Here is an 18,516-nt window from a genome sequence, read left to right on the forward strand (position 1 = left end):
TACACAATAAAATTTATTAAAAAAAAAAAACTTTGAGAGTGAGCTAGGCACGGTGGTGCGCACCTGAAATCCCAGCACTTGGGAGGCTGAGGCAGGAGGCTCGCCAAGAGTTTGAGGCCAGTCTGGACTACATAGAGTGTTCAGGGCCAGCCTGAACTACAAAGTAAGACTCTGTCTCAAAAAACTAAACCAAAACAAAACAAAACAAAAAAACTACTTTAAGAGTGAAAAAAATGAGAAAAAAGCATAGCTGATAAAGTTGCTGGAGAAAAAGTGTATCTACTATATACAGGGCTTACACTACCTGACAGAATATTTACTTATCCCCATTGTTAAAGTGAAAAAACTAAAGCTTGAACAGTGTAAAGTGGTTATTTTGCCCCCTTGGCTGCAAATGAGAATCATCTGGGAAACTCTAGACATTAATGCCTGGACACAACCACAGAAACTGACTCTTAATTCTTCTATGACTGGGAACTTGTTCATCCCAGGTAGTTTTAATATGCAACACCAAGTTGAGAAAGAACAATCGTTTAACAGCTGACCAGGATTCAAACCTACTACTATTTTCAACTACACAGCATTAATGCTACACTGTAAAACAAGTTTTAACAGCTTATTGACGGCCATGATAACCACTTGGAAAGATCAACTAATATAGAACAGCTCAAAATGTAAGCTATTACCTGTCAGAACCCGGGTGAAATTCTGAAAGCAGGGAAGGTCGTCTTCGAAGTTGCTGCTGTTGCTGTAAGAGCTGTGACGCCTGACTAACTTCAAGATGAGAAGAGCGATAGTCAGGGACTGCAAACTCCTGGCATTAAAATAATTGTAAGTTAGCTATTAACCAAAAAGTGAACAGCATTATAAAATCAAACCAAGCAGTTAAGAGTCACTAAGTATGAAAAGAAAGGCAGTAAGCTTTAAATCATTCACTCTGGGGGAGCAAATTCTCCCCCAAAACTCTGAAACAATCCACATTTTAACTCTTTACATTTTAATCATTTAAAAATAATTTAAAATGAAATTTCAAGTTCACCATATATTCATCCTGCTAATATATTTTATTAGGGTTGTTTTGTTTTGTTTGAGACAGCCTCTCACTGTGTAGTACAGGCTGCCCTTGAATTTGCTTATGTAGCCCAGGCTGGCCTGTAACTCACAGTGATCCTCCTGCCTCAGTCTCCCAAGGGCTGGGATTACAGGTGTGCACCACTATGTTCAGCTCTGTCAGTAATATATTACAGTAACTCCCCACCTATATTGTCCACAGAAGCAAAATCTCAAATTCATGTATTTAATACAAAATCCTATGAAACATCCCAATCTTCTATTCAAAAATAATATGCTACAAGGGTCAGAGAGGTCATCTGGTTAGAGCCATGGAATACACAAATGAAGAAAGTCTAGAGAGTCAACCTGCTACTTAAGAGTACTACTACTTTTTCCATCATAACTAAGGAGGTATTTTTATGTTTATTTTTTCTTCTTTATTTTTGTTGATTTCTTTCTATGCAAAATCTAATGTGCTAATCCAATCATGAACAGATAGTTAAAGCATAAAATTACTAAATGACCCAGGAATTCCAGTCCAAGATATATGCACAAAGAATTAAAGACACATAAAGCCACACACAAAACTTTGAACATACATTTTCCACAGCACTATTAAAAAATCCTTCCCCCTCCAAAAATAAACAGCCCAAATGTCCATCAACTAAAATGAAGAAAATGTGTTATTACCTATAGACTAGATAACTGAGTCATTAAAAGGAAAAAATATTGATACATCCTAGAATATAGATGAACCTAAAATGCATTATGCTAAATTTTAAAAGCCAGACTAAAAAGACCACATTTTATTATTCCACTTACACAAGAAACAAATTTATGAAGACAGAAAAAAGCTAAGTGGTTGGCAGAAGATGGGAGCATAAAGGAAACTGGGACTTCCAGTTTCATCTGGAAGTGAAACTCCAGTATGGAGTTTCATCTCAGCAGAAACGTTCTAGATTTCAATAGTGATGATGGTTACACAACATAATGAACATAAAAGCCAATATACTACCCACATTAAAATGATGAATTTTCTGTTCTATGAATTCTACATCAACAAAAATGGTGTTAAAATCAAAAATAAAATTGATTATTGCTTCTCAGCCTTTTGGCTAAGATCAAGTATAGCAGAAATAAAATTGAGCAGCCAGGCCAGAGCCCTTCTCTTTAAGCAGGTAAAAGGAAAACAAAAACAAAAACAAAAAACCCTCCTAAGCAGTTTAAGAAAAAAAAAATCATACACACAAAGTTGAAAACACAACATCAACAACAACAAAAAAAACACTATAAAAAAAGACAAAATTATTTAAAGTTTTTCAAAAATGTACTAAAAGAAAAAAGACTTTAAGAGGGAGAGGGAAGTAAAGGAAGGGAAAAGGGTTTTATTTTTTTAAAGAGAGGACGGAAGGGGAGAAAATGGAAAAAAAGGCCTTTGTAAATGGGGAAGGGAAGAAGGGCTGAAGGGAGGGGAGAAGAATGGCAAAAAAAGAATTAAGATTTTTTTTATTACAGGTGAGCCAGGCGTAATAATCCCAGCACTCAGGAAGCTGAGGCAGGAGGACCCCATAAATTCAAGGCCAGCCTAGGGTACATAAGTGGGTTCAAGGCCAGCCTTGACTACACAGTAAGACCTTGTCTCAACAAACAAAACAAACAAACAAACAAGATCTACAACAGGTACAAATTTCCAATGAGAAATGTGGTCATTATGTGAGACAAACATGTACTAATAAAAATAAATACATACATAAATACGAAAAGGAAAAAGAAAAAAATTTATATCCAAGAAATTGATTAAGTAGAAAAACACACAAGAATAAGTAACATCCTCAAAAAAGAATCAAATATTGATCAAAGAAATTAAAAACCTGATCACTGAAATTAAACAACAGTTGAATACATACAGGTGAAGAACAAATGAAAGCTAAGACAGAACTTAGAACAACAACAAAGGAATGGACTAGGAAAAGAAAAAGAACTTAGAACAACAAAGCATAAAGTTAAACACTAATGATAAGTTTAAAATGGGGGCTATAGTGACAAGTTGAACACCTAATACCACAGGTGAGAGGCAATAGTCTAAAATATGACAGAACAGCTTTTCTCAAATGTTAGGAATGACAGTTTCAGATTTTAAAAGGTCCATGGGGGGCTGGGGATTTAGCTCAGTGGCAAAGCGCCTGCCTGGCAAGCGCAAGGTCGTGAGTTCGGTTCCCGGTACCGGAGAAAAACCAAAAAAAAAAAAAAAAAAAAAAAAAAAAAAAATAAAAGGTCCATGGGAAAGCATGCTATTTAAAAAAAATTAATCCACGACAGATACATGGAAAGTTTAGAAAACCAAAGGTTAAAAAAAAACCCTGAAAACCAAAGATAAAGGGAAAGCTTTAATTACAAGTTCCAAGAAAATACAGATAGGCTTCCTACAAAATATAACAAGGCTCATAAAAAGGAGACTTTTCATCAATAACAACAACAAATAAAAGCAGACAAAAGCATATTCCAAGTTCAGAGGAAAACAACTCCGAACTTACAAATTCAATAACCAGATCATCATTCAAGTTTCAGGCTATAAACTTTCCAGAATTAAAAACTCAAAAAGTATGCCAACCATGCACTGTATCTGTAAAATTTTGGTTTTAGTTTTTAGTTTTTGGTTTTAGCGGTGTTGGGGTTTAAACCCAGGATCTTCCTGGGCTGTGCTCCAAGCCTGGAAGAATATCTAAAGGATGTATTCAAGCAAGACAAGTTAAGAGCAAGGCATGAAACAGAAGCAATAGTGTACTGTAGCCTGCAGTTTTAAGTAGGTAACACCATTTAGAATTATTTTCTCAAAATAAAGATTAAAAACTGGACAAAATATAGACGTTATTTTCAGACAACAAGCAGCACAGTTCTGAGAAAAATGAACAAATGGAGTGAGCCCTACCTAATATTGTGGGTTTTCTACCCAGAGGTAATTTCCAAACTGCAGTCCTGGGAAGGGAACCCCAACAGTATCACAGTAATCATGGCTGAAGAAGTAGTGCATTGGTACAGGTTTGGAGAAGCCAGATGGACAGAATTTCTGGAATCTCCCAGAGAGAAGGGAATTATATATAAAAGAAGTTTTTAAAATATTAATTTTTGGACCCCTGTAAGTCTTTGCACAAAAGTCACAATTGGACTAAAACAAGTTTGGTTTTTTTTTGAAATAAGATCTTGCTAAGTTACCCAGGCTGACCTGGACTTGAGACCCTCCTGTCTCACCCTCCAAAGCAGCTGGGGTTGCAAGTGTGAGTCACTGCACCTGGCTAAAACTTCTAATGAAAGAACAATTGGGGGCATTTACTATAAAGCGAACAGTTCCCTCCCACGATAAATGTAATCATAATGTACTGAAAACATGTAATAATAAAAATAAATAATACAGAGTTTTAAACTAAAAAATAAAATAAAGGAAACAATTCCCAAAGCACACTCAGACAAATTCATTCAAATTTCTTCCACCAACAGTAAAGAAACCTCATGGAATGTACAGGAAATTCAATGGATATCCCAGAGAAAACAAGCTTAGAAGTGGGTAATAAATTAAGACATAGCATACAGACTGCTCTGGAGCTGCCCTAAAAATTAAAAAGAAGCCTCAAAAGTAACTTAATTGCCTACCAAAAGGAATCCAGCTCTTTTGAAAATACAACAAAAGCCAGCACTAAAATGGTATAAAATTCACAATATTCATGTAACAATAAAAAATAGAAATTCTTGTGAAAATGTCACTGGATGAAATTAACTCAAGCTGGAAGCTATAGAAGAAAAGGTCACTGACTGACAAGCCACAGCAAAATGAACAAAAGGATAAAAAAAATTTTAAGGGGCTGGGGATTTAGCTCAGCGGCAAAAGCGCCTGCTTGGCAAGCGCAAGGTCGTGAGTTCAGTTCCCGGTACCGGAGAAAAACCAAAAAAAAAAAAAAAATTTTAAACAAAAATGAAAGAAAATTTAATAAAAACGAATTTTACATTGCTCCAGTGACCTATGAAATAATATAAAATATAACTGGATGGGTGCAGTGGACTACAACGGTAATTCCACTCACTAGGCTGAGGTAGGAGGATCATAAATTCAAACCCAGCCTGGACAATTTATCAAGAACCTGTCTCAAAATATAAATAGATGGGCTGGAAATCTAGCTCAGTTGGGAGGCCGTGGATTCAATTCCCAGTTTAAGAAAACAAAAACAAAATCAGAATACTTAAAGGAAACTAACGATGGAGGAAATTATTTGGAGAAATAATGGCTCAAAATTTTTAAATTTTATGAAAATTATAAATCCACAGAAGCAAAAAACTTAGTAAATGTCAAAGACAATACAAAGTCATTCAAAAAGCACAAGGGCACATCATAACCACATTGCTGACAGCCAATATTAGAAAAATTTTAAAAGTAACCACAGGAAAGAAAAAGACACTGAAAATGTCTTCATTTTCAATGTTTAAACTTCATGTTTAAACAAGCAAAGATAAAAATGATCTACGGCTTGTAGTCAGAAACAATATAAACCAGAATACACTAAAATGGCATCATTTAAAGTGCTGGAGGGGCTGGGGATTTAGCTCAGTGGCAAAAGCGCCTGCCTGGCAAGCGCAAGGTCGTGAGTTCGGTTCCCGGTACCAGAGAAAAACCAAAAAAAAACAACAACAACAACAAAAAAAAAAGTGCTGGAAAAATACCGTCAACTTAGAATTTAATATCAAGTGAAAATATTTTTCAAAAATGAAGTTGAGCCAGATGTGGTGTGGTAAATGCCTGTAATCTCAGCAACCGGGAGGCTGAGGCAGGTGGACTGTCATGAGTTCAAGGCCAGCCTGGACTACCTAGTGAGTTCTCGCCAGTCTGAATAGCACAGTGAGACCTTGTCTCAGAAAAAAACAGTTGAAATAAAAATTTTTTCAGGCAAATAAATGCTGAGAGAAATCATCACCAAAAGACCTGTACCAAAAGAAATTAAGTTCCTTGTGCAAAAAGAAAATGATGTCAGAGGAAACCTGAATCTATAGAAAGGATGCAGAATGTCAGAAATAGTCATACATGCAGGTACAGTAATTACAGAAGAAAAAATAATAGAAAAGCAGCAATTAATGAAACAAAAAAAGAGAAAGAAAATGAATGAAATCAAAGTTTGTTCTTCAAAGAAAAAGTCTAATCAAATAGATAAACCTCTACGTAGACTGACTATAAAAAAAGGAAAAAACCAACATATATCAAACATAAAGGAATATTGTGATAATTTATGTCAATAAATTAGAAATCTTATATAAAATTACTCAAACTTATTCAAGAAAAAACAGAATCTAAATTGTAACTATTAAAGAATGGAGTTCATAATTTAAATTCATTCCATAAAGAAAATTCTAGACACAAAGGGCTTCAATGATACATTCTATCAAATATTTAAAGGAAAAAAATACCAATCCTACACAAATTCTTTAAGAAAATATAGAAAGAATGAACATTTTCCAAGTTAGTATCACTGATAATGATGAAAGACTAACCTCACACTGTACACATGTATGACTGACTAGATCACAGACCTAAATATAAAGCCTAAATTATAAAACTTAAAGGAGAAAATCTTCATGGCCTTGACTTTGGTGGGGGGGGGAGGGGGGATCCTCTCAGATACAATATAAAAAGCACAAAATATCAAAGACAAAGATAATAAATTAGACCTGATAAAAAGTTATAATGTATGTTCTCCATAGGACACTGTTAAGACAACAAAACCATATTTCTTTACATAAACTAGATACAATAACACGGATACATTTTCTAAATTTATAATAACTGAGAACTAGAATAGGTGACTGGATTAGTAAATTGTGGTGCATCCATTAGCAGCAATATGGGGCTGGGGATTTAGCTCAGCGGCAAAAGCGCCTGCCTGGCAAGCGCAAGGTCGTGAGTTCGGTTCCCGGTACCGGAGGAAAAAAAAAACAAACAAAACAAACAAACATTAGCAGCAATAAAAGGGAACAAACTACTGAGATATGTCAGACATGGCCAAATCTAAAAAATAATGTGGGAAGCAAAAGAAACCATAGGCAAAATAGTTCACATGAAACTCAAAACAAATGCAATCTATTATGACAGAAAGGTTAGTGGATTCTTGAGAACTGGGGTTGGTAGGAAGTTGGGGAGGAGGATTGACTTCTAGAGTGACAGAAATATTCTTAATCTTATAGTTTGTCAAAATGTACACATAAAAGTGTATACACAGAAAAACAGATGTATCTTAGAAACTAAGTTATAAAGTTTGATTTTTTTAAAGGCAGCATCAACAATAATCTAGAAAAATTAGAAACCAGATGAATGGCACTAGAGCAGAAAGAATACACAACCAAATCTCACTACTAATCATGACAAAAATCCTCAAACTAGAACAAAAAACAACTTCTACCTAAAAGGAGCATTAACAAAACATACAACACTATACTTAATGGTGAAAGGCTAAATGTTTTCCTACACAGAACAATGAATGTAAGGATATCCATTCTATTCTGTAACCATGACCACACTTCAAAGGAATCCTCAATAGTATCCAATTATATTTTTCCTGATAAATCTGCCTCTTTATTCTTCGAGATGACTATTCACCTCTTCCTTTCCATTTTTCTTCAAACTTCTTATACTGCTATCACTTGTACACTGCTCATAATTTCATCTGACTTTTTTTTTCTCTTCTAGCATTGGGGACTGAACCCAAGGTTTTGAACCCACATCCCTTGCCCTTTTTTATTTTGAGACAAGTTCTAAGTCATTAAGTTGCCCAAGCTGGGCTCAGACTTGCAATGCTCCTATCTCAGACTCCCAGAGTTCTAGGATTACAGGTATATGCCACCACAATTGCATTTTTCACAAGCCAAGGCAACCACATAAACTCTCTTGCCTTCCTATCATCAAATCTCTCAAGATAGGAGTATTGCACTGGGGAATGTGGTCAGTGGTAGAGCACCTGCCTAGCATGTACAAGGCCACAGGTTAAATCTCTAGTATAGGGGCTAGAGGCGGAGGCCTTTATTCTGGTGACTGCTGAAGAAAGGCCTCATTACCTGACCAGCTTAAAACAACCAGAATGTGGGATAGAATCAGAAGTTTTAACCTAGAATCTCTGGGCAACTGATTCTATCAATAATTACTGCAATCAAAAGCAAAGACATGTTCAACCCCTGAAATCTGACAGAAAGCTACAGTAAGAAGAGAGAATCCTCAAACTTTAGTTCCTCATTGTTGAGAAAGATTTTTGCCATTAAAAAGATATCTTTACTTAGTTTCTGGACAATATACATTTAAAATAGTAAAACATAAAATACATATGCAATCTGCACAGCATCTCTTCCTTACCTGCTGGTGGCGGGTGTTGGGAAAGGTGTACTGGACAGAGTGGGAAGGATATCGACTTTGTTCTGTGCTGAATGCTCCTTGGTTGGGAGGATAACCTGAACTTGACATTATCAGTAACGAAGTCCTCACTGGGCTGTGAGATCAAGTCCAACAAACAATCATGTTTCTAAACAGGATGAGAAAAAGAAAATTCCTAAGAACTAAAACACTAACTGTACATCTAATAAATTATAACTATAAATACATAAATAAAGCCACAATTACCAATAAAAGCATTTTCTTGTATTCATTTAATAAGGTTAAATAAACATAAACAGGTCTTTTCCTTTACATTTAGAAAAAGGTCCTTTGGGGCTGGGGATTTAGCTCAGCCGCACAGCGCCGTGGGTTTGATTCCCGGTACCGGAAAACAAAAACAAAACAAAACAAAAGGTCCTTTGATACATGACTAATGATATAATTAGCTAAAGTAAAAACATGCATATAAGATCTTATTGGGGGCAGGGGATGTACAGTAGTTCAGTAGTAGAGTACTTACTCATTAGCAGCTTAGCATGAACAAGGCCCTGGGTTCAATACCAAGAAATCTTACTGTAAGAAAATTATATTATAGTGATATATGCCTACCCATGTTTACAGCAGCACAATTCATAATAGCTAATTCTTGGAAGCAGTCTATATGTCCATCAACAGACAAATGGATAAAGAAAGTGTTGTATTTACAACACAATGCAGCACTACACTACTATAAAGAGAGATAATCTTTAGTCATCTGTAGGAAAATGGATGCACTTTGAGACCATAATGTTTAAATGAGACACACAAGCTTAAATATCACATGGTTTCTCTTATATGTGAACCCAAATTATAAATAAAGAACAAAATAAAAGATTAATGGGAAGTAGGAAGATAGAGCTTTCTCAAATGGGAAGCGGGGGGTCAAGCCACGGAGAGAGAAGGAGGGCAGATAACAAAATGAGAATGCAAAAAGGAACTGGGAGGGCAGGGGAGATAGCTCAACTGGCACAGTGCCTACCTGGCAAGCGCAAAGTCCTGAGTTCAATTCCCCCACCAAAATTAAAAAAAAAGAAAAAAGGAACTGGGACATGTTATGTGCAGGTACCAACTCCACAAAAGGAAGGTAAACATTATGTGCACACACACACTAATAAAAGTTAAATCAGATAATGAAAAGAAAATCTTAACATGGGGTCTGCACACAGCAGCCAGAGTGACTATGAATGTCTGAGAAACAAATACATAACAAATACAGTCTCAAATCTGAGTGATGTGAAAAAGTCAATTGTAAAAGAATCTTAGTTTTACAAGGTTACAGCATTTGTGCAGAGAGAATTCTTTATTAAACAATTATACCTCAAAATAAGAAAACACTGGGAATGAGAAAGCTATCACAGAAGAATAAAAGTAAACCTATCAATTCCAGGAAGACAACTGCTAAATATTTATGAAAATCAGGATTTAGGAAACTTGTATGTGTCACCATGAGATTCAAAGCAGTCCACATTTTTAAAGACTTTTGGTGAGCCTGATGATGAAATAAAATGGATTGTAAGTTTTTGATATTATATAATGATATGTGTCAACACCTGAAATACCTGCATAATTAAATGAACAAGTTAGTTTCCCAGTAGCTAATGTAAAACATTACAAAGTTATGCACAAGGGCCAGGGATACAGCTCAGCAGCACAGTACCTGCCTGGCAAGAGCAAGGTCGTGAGTTCAATTCTCAGTATCAAAAAAAAAGTTATGCATGAATGAAGATGTATCTAAAGTACAAGATAAACCAATAAATTTCTATGTAATTGATTATGAAAAGATCATCAACAAGGTTTAGACTCTACACAGTAACTAAGCTTTAAAAAATTACCACTTGTCTGCTTTTGTTGCACTATCAAAGAACATGCACAATTATCTAAAAACCTATTAAAATACCTTCTTTTTTTCCAGCTATATAACTGTATGGAGTTGGGTTTTTTAAAAATAAAAGTTTAATCAAAACAGTATATTGTAAGAGATTTAATGCAGAAGTAGATATGAGAATCAAGCTATATCCTATCTTCTAATATCAAGCCAGATATTAGAGATTTGCAAAAAATACATCAGTCCTACCAAATTTTATTTTTAAAATAGCCACATATCAAAAAAGCGTAACTGAGATTACCATGCAGTGAAGATATAAAATGCATGTATGCTGCGTGCTGGGACTCAAACCCAGACTCTCGCACATGTTAAGTACAGGCTGTACCACTGAGCCACACCCCTAGCCTTCTATTTTTAAATAAATAATTAGAATTTCTTTACCTAATATTTATCTTGATAAATATCAACACATATATAACTCATATATATATATCATATATATATCAACACATATATAACTCATATAAGCAAAAGCTTATGCAGTCCTCAATAACTTTTAAGTGCAAGTCAAAATGTTTGATGACCATTGGGTACTCTTTAGTCTGACTGGCCTTAAGACTCTAGAGAGACCAGTTATACCCAGATTCATATACACATATGCCCTGTTCCAGAGACTGTCCCTCTGGTTAAGGTGTGGCTAAAATATACTGGACCAAGGACAAACCAACCAGATTCCTCTCTAAGAATATGGAATTAAGAACATAGCTACAGGAAACTGAGCTACAAGGGGCCCAGAGCAAGAATGAATCAAGGTGAGCCAAAGAAGTGTCAGGGAAGTTACAGGGGAAGCACACAATGTCAGTTTACAGACAGTCTTGGGTAGACATGCAGACAGAGGCAGAGAAAGAGACCCTATAGCCCTGTGAGAGACAAAGCAGGAGGACCTTTTGTTCTAGGGTCAGTCACCACGAGAAGCAGGTTTTCCCTGTCCTTAGATACCTGTTAAATTGCCTATAGTCTTTGTAAGCCCTCATTTACTTAATACAGGCTGAGTAGGTTTTCAGTTCTTAGAATCTTAAGATCTCAAAAGTCCAAAAAATAACACTACCTTGGAAAACAACCCAAATGTCATGTCTTGTCAAATAGTGAATGGATAAATAAAATGTGGTATTCTACAAAGGAATAGTAGTCACACATAAAAAAGAATGAAATTAATATGTATTATACCTTGGACAAACTCTGAAAACACTATGATAATTAAAAGAAGCCAATCACAGAACATGATTTATTTTCATATATAAAAGTCCAGAAGAGGCAAATATATAATGATAAAAAACAGATTAGTGGCCAGTATGGGAGAGTAAACCAGAGATAGAAAATACTGGAAGATAGCTAAAGGGTATGAGGGTTCTTTTCACTGTGGTAAAATATACATAATATAAAATTTATCATTTTAACTTTTTCCTTTTTAACAGTGCTGGGGATTGCATCCAGGGTCTTTACAATGAGCAACATCTCCAACCCTTATTTTGAGACAGGGTTTCACTCAGTCACTCAATTGCCCAAGCTGGGCTCAAACTTACAATCCCCCTGCCTCAGCCTCCCAGAGTGCTAGAATTACAGATGTGTGCCAGCCCTCCCAATTATATCTATGTCTATTTTTTCTAAACAAATCATTAAGAAAAAAAAAATGATCACAATGAAAAAAGGTATGATGGTAAGATAGGATCAACAAAGGAAATAAAAAACAAAAACCTTAATCACAAATTACAAAAAAAGCAAAACAAAATCATTTTACCAAACAAAGTGGTAAAATATTTTTTAAAAATGCCTGATATTGGTGAGAGTGTTGGAGAAACAGCATTCTTTTACTCACTACTAGTATGAATATAAACTGGTACAAATTACTTTTTTATCAATTCAGATACCTAAAGATAAACAACTGAGAATGTTTCTCAAGGAATTGTCCTAAATATCGAATATATACATTTTTATTTTTGTTTCTTAAGCCAGGTTCTCATTATATTGCCCAGGCTGGTCTTGAACTCCTAGGCTCAAGTGATTCTTGGCCTTGGCCCCCTTTCCAAGTGCAGGAATGGCAGGTACACACAGCGCTGTTCAGTTCATCTTTTCAAAGACCTTCGCCCCCAAATTATAAAAGTGTTACACAGTTTCCTCTTACACTTCTTAAAGTTTTAATTTTTTAATATTTACCTTCTTAACAACCTAAAATTTCTTCTAAAAGGAGGTCTAGCTATATTTTCTTTACTAATAGTTAATTATCCCAAAAAAATACTTCCTAAGCCTATCTTTCTGCACTGATTAGAAATACTATCCTTATTACAACTCAGCAGCTTCACTGGTAGGTATCATACTCTAGAGAAGCTTGCATATATAAATACATATATATAAAGGGGTATTTATTGAAATAGAAAAATTTGAAGAAAATCTAAATCCCAGTTAATAAAATAAATTGGTATATTCACAACAAAATATAGCAGTTATAATGAATAAACCATAGCTACATGTTTTAAAACAAGTAACACTAATAAAGTTGAGAATGGAACTAAAAACACTTTTTATGATTCACAATACATACATAATAACGTGTATGACATACATCTAATTTAGGACAATAGTTACATCTGAGGAAGGAAGAGGGAAGAGGTATAATCGGTTACACTGTTTCTTAAAAAGTAAAGCAACTGTGATAAAATATTGAGGTTTCCTGAACACAGATGGTAGTAGGTAGTAGGTAGGTAGAACTCCAGTGATACTGCTCTCTGTACATTTCTATGAGACTGAAATTGTACATAAAGAAAACTCATCTTTACTATTAAGTATGTTCCCACTAACCACAATTCTAGATTTATTAATTTGGTTTATCTTTTCCTATGCCATTTCATACTTTGTAAATCATGATGGCATTAGGAGGTTTTTACATCCATTAGAGCAATTTCCCCCTCATTATGCTTTGTTGTTGCTTCTACCTTCAACGACTTCACCTTTTACATCTAGGATACTTCCTTCACTCAAGTATCAGGGTCACCTTGTCATGTTCCGTAAAAAATCTAGATGAGAAGATGCAAACAGTGAATCCACGGACTGATTAAAGGAGAACAGAAACCTTTATACTACTGAGCAGTCCCATCCCAAAACATGATTATATATTTATGTTCTAGGATGGACAATAAGACATAGGAATATTTCATAAATATGATGGGGAATATGATGGAAAAATATTTGTGATATATCTCTATATATATCTCCTACCTCAATTACATATGAAAATACATAAAATTCCCACGACAAAAATTTTATATGTGTGTGTGTGTGAAATATGCTCATATTTTAGGATAATTATAGTTAAGATGAAAATTATGTCTACATTGTCTACTCATTTAATATTTTATGCCCCTTAGGAAACTCAATTTTCCTGGTTCCACCATTTTAAGGGATTTAAGAAAGAAAATTCAGACAAAAATTTCCATATGCCAACTCAATCCAATTTCCCCATTCTAATCACATTCCTTACCCAGTTAGAATTAGAAAATAAAAGCAAGACAGACAGCTCAGCAAGCAGGGGAAAGGCTCAGGATTAAGAAGAACTATTATGGTTTTGTTTGGGTTTTTTTGTCTTTTTGAGACAGGGTCTCGCTATGCAATTCAGGCTGGTCTTGAGCTCACTTTGTAGGCCAGGCTGGTCTCCAACTGGCAATGATCCTCCTGCCTCAGTTTCCCAAGTGCTGGGATTATAGGGATGTGCCACCGTGCCCCGCTCTTCATTTATTTCTTAACTCTGTATCTTGCCAATCATCTCATAAGGTCATAAATAACTTCTTAGTTTTTCATGATTATATGAACATTCATAAATATTTCCTAAGTTTTCTAAGTAATACTAATCTACAACCCTAAGAAATGCTTTAGTAATTCATCTCTGAGGTCTCCTCCCAATTCAGACATCCAACTACGTAGAGCTATAAATGGGATGGAGAAGCAAAAGAAAAGATCTTACCCTTGGATCATCTAAATTTTTTTCTGGGTGGCGTACATTCTAGAAATCTATGTGGTGGTGTGAGTTTAGGGAGTGACTGTTTTGATTTCTTTCAACAATGGTCAGTCCAGAGTTCAACATCTACACCCAATGTCGCTCAAATATAAAATATGTTTCTCATTTTTGTCAATAGTCCTTTATGATGTCCTAGGCTTTCTGGTGTGATTTTAGTGAAGTTTACTATCTGAGAAGTAAAATCAGGGCTGGGCGTGGTAGTGCACAGCTGTACAACAAGTTCAAGGCCAGCCTGGGCTACCTAGTGAACTCAAGGCAAGCCTGAACTACAGAGTGAAACCCTGTCTCAAAAAAAAAAGGTCAGGCATAGTTAAAAGTATAATCACATGCCTGTAATACCAGCACTTGGGAGGCTAAGGCAAGAGAATCTCCCTGCGTTCAAGGTCAGCCTGGGCTACATAGTGAGATCAAGGCAAACTTCAACTGCATAGCAAGACTCTGTCTCAAAAAAACCAACAAAAAATTTAAATAAAAATAAAAGTAATAAAAGCCAGACATAGGAGGCAATAAGACAAAACTAAAATCAGGACATTAGCACCAAGACCATCCACATTTATGGGTTATAAAGGAGAACATTTATACTAAAAAAATTTAGATGATCCAAGAGTAAGATCTTTTCTTTTGCTTCTCCATCCCATTTATAGCTCTACGTAGTTGGATGTCTGAATTGGGAGGAGACCTCAGAGATGAATTACTTAAGCATTTCTTAGGGCTGTAGATTAGTATTACTTAGAAAAATTAGGAAATATTTACGAATGTTCTGAGGGGCAAGGGGACAGGATCCCCCTACGTAGTTCACACTGGCTTTGAACTCACTATGTAGCCCAGGCTGGCCTCAAATGCGCAGTGATCTTCCTGCCCAAGTGCTGGGATGCGCCATGGTATGGCGCCATGGTATGGCACAGGTATGCGCCATGACGCCTGGCTCATAGCAGGCTCCTCCATCCTAAGGAACTGCAGCCTGGAGACCACTACAACCTCCTTCCCAAAACTTACCCATGAGATTTACAGCAAGTATTCAGACCTTTTGGTTCTCTAACTAGCACCCCTTCCTTAAACATTTTACATAGAAGCCAAAAGTAGAAAAGATACAAAGGAGAAATACTCTAATTCAGTGAGAATGAGGGAATCCAGAATTCATCTTTTCAGCACCACCGGCCCCATCTTTCCACCCCCTCAGTCACCAGGGTACCTTTACAGAACACCACAGTTTGAAACCAACTGAAATAAAACAATCCAATCTAAAGTCAGAGCCCAAGGGAAGAGAACATACTAAGCAGCAGTTATAACTAAAATCACATATGTCTTGGCACCAAAACTCATTCATAAAGGACTAGTTACATGGTGGGCTCATATAATGCAGAAACTCTGAACTGTTTGAGAGACCTGGTCAAGATTTTATAAATGCCTCATGTTATAAACAACAGTACACATAATGTTTTAGGACAAGAACAACATGCTAAAACAAGATGTCATTGTTACAAGTGACAAGAATACACTAAATCTAAATTCTACAGATAAACCCAGAACTAAATGCCTGTATCTTGCAAAAAGACAATAAAATGTAGCCAAATAAAATTGATCTATTTAGGTTCCTATTTGGTTCTTCCCATATTAAACACACACATTTACTCAACAGGAAACTTTCTTACAACAACAAAATTTCAAATACAATCTTCTAAAAATAAAAAGCTAATCCTCCTCTCACCAGGAACTCTTGGCTTTTGGCCTACAATCTTTGCATAACCAAAATGTACTTGGATAGCTTTTCAAGGTGGCCTAAGCTATCTTGGAAAAAAAGCTAAAAATATACTGCACTGTGGCAAGACTGCAGATGACTCTTGAGACAAGCAAGAATGAATCCACTAAGGATTATAAGAGAGGTAAGTCCACATTTCACCCAAGTAAAAAAAGTCATACAAAATATACAATTTAATTTTAATTAATCAAATAATAAAACTCTCTGATACAACATAAGGGATTAGGGCAGGTGTCACGGCACACACCTGTAATTCCAGCACTTGGGAGGCTGAGGCAGGAAGATCACTGTGAGTTTGAGGCCAGCCTGGGCTACATGAGTTCAAGGCCAGCCTGAACTACAAAGCAAGACCCTGTCTCAAACAACAAAAAACAAAACAAAACAAAACAAACAAACAAAAAAACAGGGAAGGTATAAGGGAATGTCCTTTTATGACACTGCAGATGATAAAAAATTTTACTGAACTGAAATAAATTAGGTTTCACTAATTTCCACAAAGCAGCCCAGCTCTGATTCAACTCCCAAAGCATGTTACTCAAGAAGAAGCTCAGAAAGACCACTTCCCTAGGCATCCTAGCCATCTGAAATCTAGTCCAGAGATGAGTTAAGAAGCTAAGCTACCCTCCTGAGTCTCAAAGTCCAACCTCCAGAAGAGACTAGAATATGTAAATTCTGCAATGTGTACAATACCACAGTAGTGCTATATAAGAATATGTTCCTGTGAAATAAACTAAAGCATTCTTCCCATTTAAAACAAAAGTTGTTCTAGAAGAATATCATTAACAAGGTATTTTATTTGAAGCCTCCTATGATATTATGACATATTACTTAGATGAATGGCCAAGGGTGGTGGTGTATAGCTGTAATCTCAGCACTTGGGAGGGTGGGGCAGGAGGCCAGCCAGGGCTATACACTGAGTTCAAGATCAGCCTAAACTACATAGTGAGGCCCTGTCTCAAAACAAAACAAAACAAAACAAAACAAAACAGAGAGATGAATTGTAGCAAAAGAACAAAACTTTATAAAATACCATAGTCCCAATAAGGTATGATATTTACAGAAAACATTAATAAAGACATAATCATCTGATGGATCTATGGGTACATGCATTCAATAAATAATTCTTGAACACAAGAAAAATGATACTGTTTATCCCCATATAAAGCGACAAAGGAAAAGGTTTCCAAAACAGCCATGCTAAATAACTACCAAACTACGAACTTTGTAGTGTATTTGCACTATATTAAATGACAAATAAGTGGCTACTTACCAATTCTTTCCTTAACACACAAAAAAAGAACATGTATTGAAATCAGAAAAAAATTAACTTTATGATCCCGGGGCTGAATTAACAGATATAACACAAGGTCAGGTGGTGCATGCCTGTAATCACAGCACTCAGGAGGGTGAGACAGGAAGAATGCCAGTTTGAGGCCAGTCTGAGTTACATAGTCATTGTAAGGGCAAAACTACAAAATGAGACCCTGTCTCCAAGAAAAAAAAAAAATGAAAAAGGGCCAGGGATGTATCTCAGAGGTAGATCACCCACAGGTTCAATCCCCAGTACTGTAAAAAACAAATAAACCCTAAGGAGAATAATAAAGTGCTACCATTTTTCAAGCCTTTTTTATGTACTAAGTAGTATATTAAGACTTTGCACGAGCTCACCTAAAAGCCTGAATTCCATTATTATCTTTAAGGCTTAAAAGAGGCTAAGTAGCTTTCCTAAACTAATTTTTTATAACTTAGATATCTTAAAGATTATGTTCTGCTGCCTCCCTTTTTACACACCAGCAGAAACTACTCTAGGTTACTAAGCAAGTAAGACTAACAGACATTTTTTAGGTTTACAGCATATCAAAATAAAGTAGGGAAAAAGGGCTGGAAGATAAGAGGACTTGCCTAGTGCAGAGGAGGGAGGAAGGGAGGGAAGGAAGATTAGAGTTTAAATAGGTTCACTGTACTTAGTTCTATAGGAAAGTGAACAAAACCAAACCTATCGGGTCAATACTATCCCTTAGTTATTGTGGGCTAATCAGGTCTGCAATCTCCTGAATGAGTGTACAGCAAAGGCTAAATAAAAAGAGGCAAATGGAATGATTTCAGGGCTCCTGGAAGATCAAAGCCTTTTCACAGAGTTCTAGATTCTCTTGGGGCTAAGACCAAGACCTTCTCTGGGTGGCCCATATTTATTTGGTTATCAGAAGGGAGGGGGGTACTCAAGAAGGGTGGAATCACTCAAGGACTTCTCCAAATAAGGTATTAAATTAATCCTTAATAAGGGTTAAGTTAATCCACCCAGGAGTGAGATCCCCGAAGCTACTGTCTTTATCTAGTTGAGATGGATCCAGGTGTCCTTGGCTGTGATCTTG

The 18,516-nt window shown here is 35.9% G+C and overlaps 1 protein-coding gene across 1 annotated transcript in view; it reads right to left on the minus strand.

Moving 5' to 3' along the window:
• The window catches only part of Ncor1 (nuclear receptor corepressor 1), a gene marked incomplete in the record, with an annotated part of 160,248 nt that overhangs the window by 129,950 nt on the left and 11,782 nt on the right, over window positions 1-18,516 (minus strand). The window contains 2 exon segments of the mRNA XM_013522047.1: window positions 687-814; window positions 8,435-8,600. Coding sequence (XP_013377501.1) covers window positions 687-814; window positions 8,435-8,542 — 236 coding nt within the window.

This window comes from Chinchilla lanigera, unplaced genomic scaffold (assembly GCF_000276665.1).
Source record: "Chinchilla lanigera isolate Chin_1 unplaced genomic scaffold, ChiLan1.0 scaffold00066, whole genome shotgun sequence".
NCBI lineage: Eukaryota > Metazoa > Chordata > Mammalia > Rodentia > Chinchillidae > Chinchilla > Chinchilla lanigera.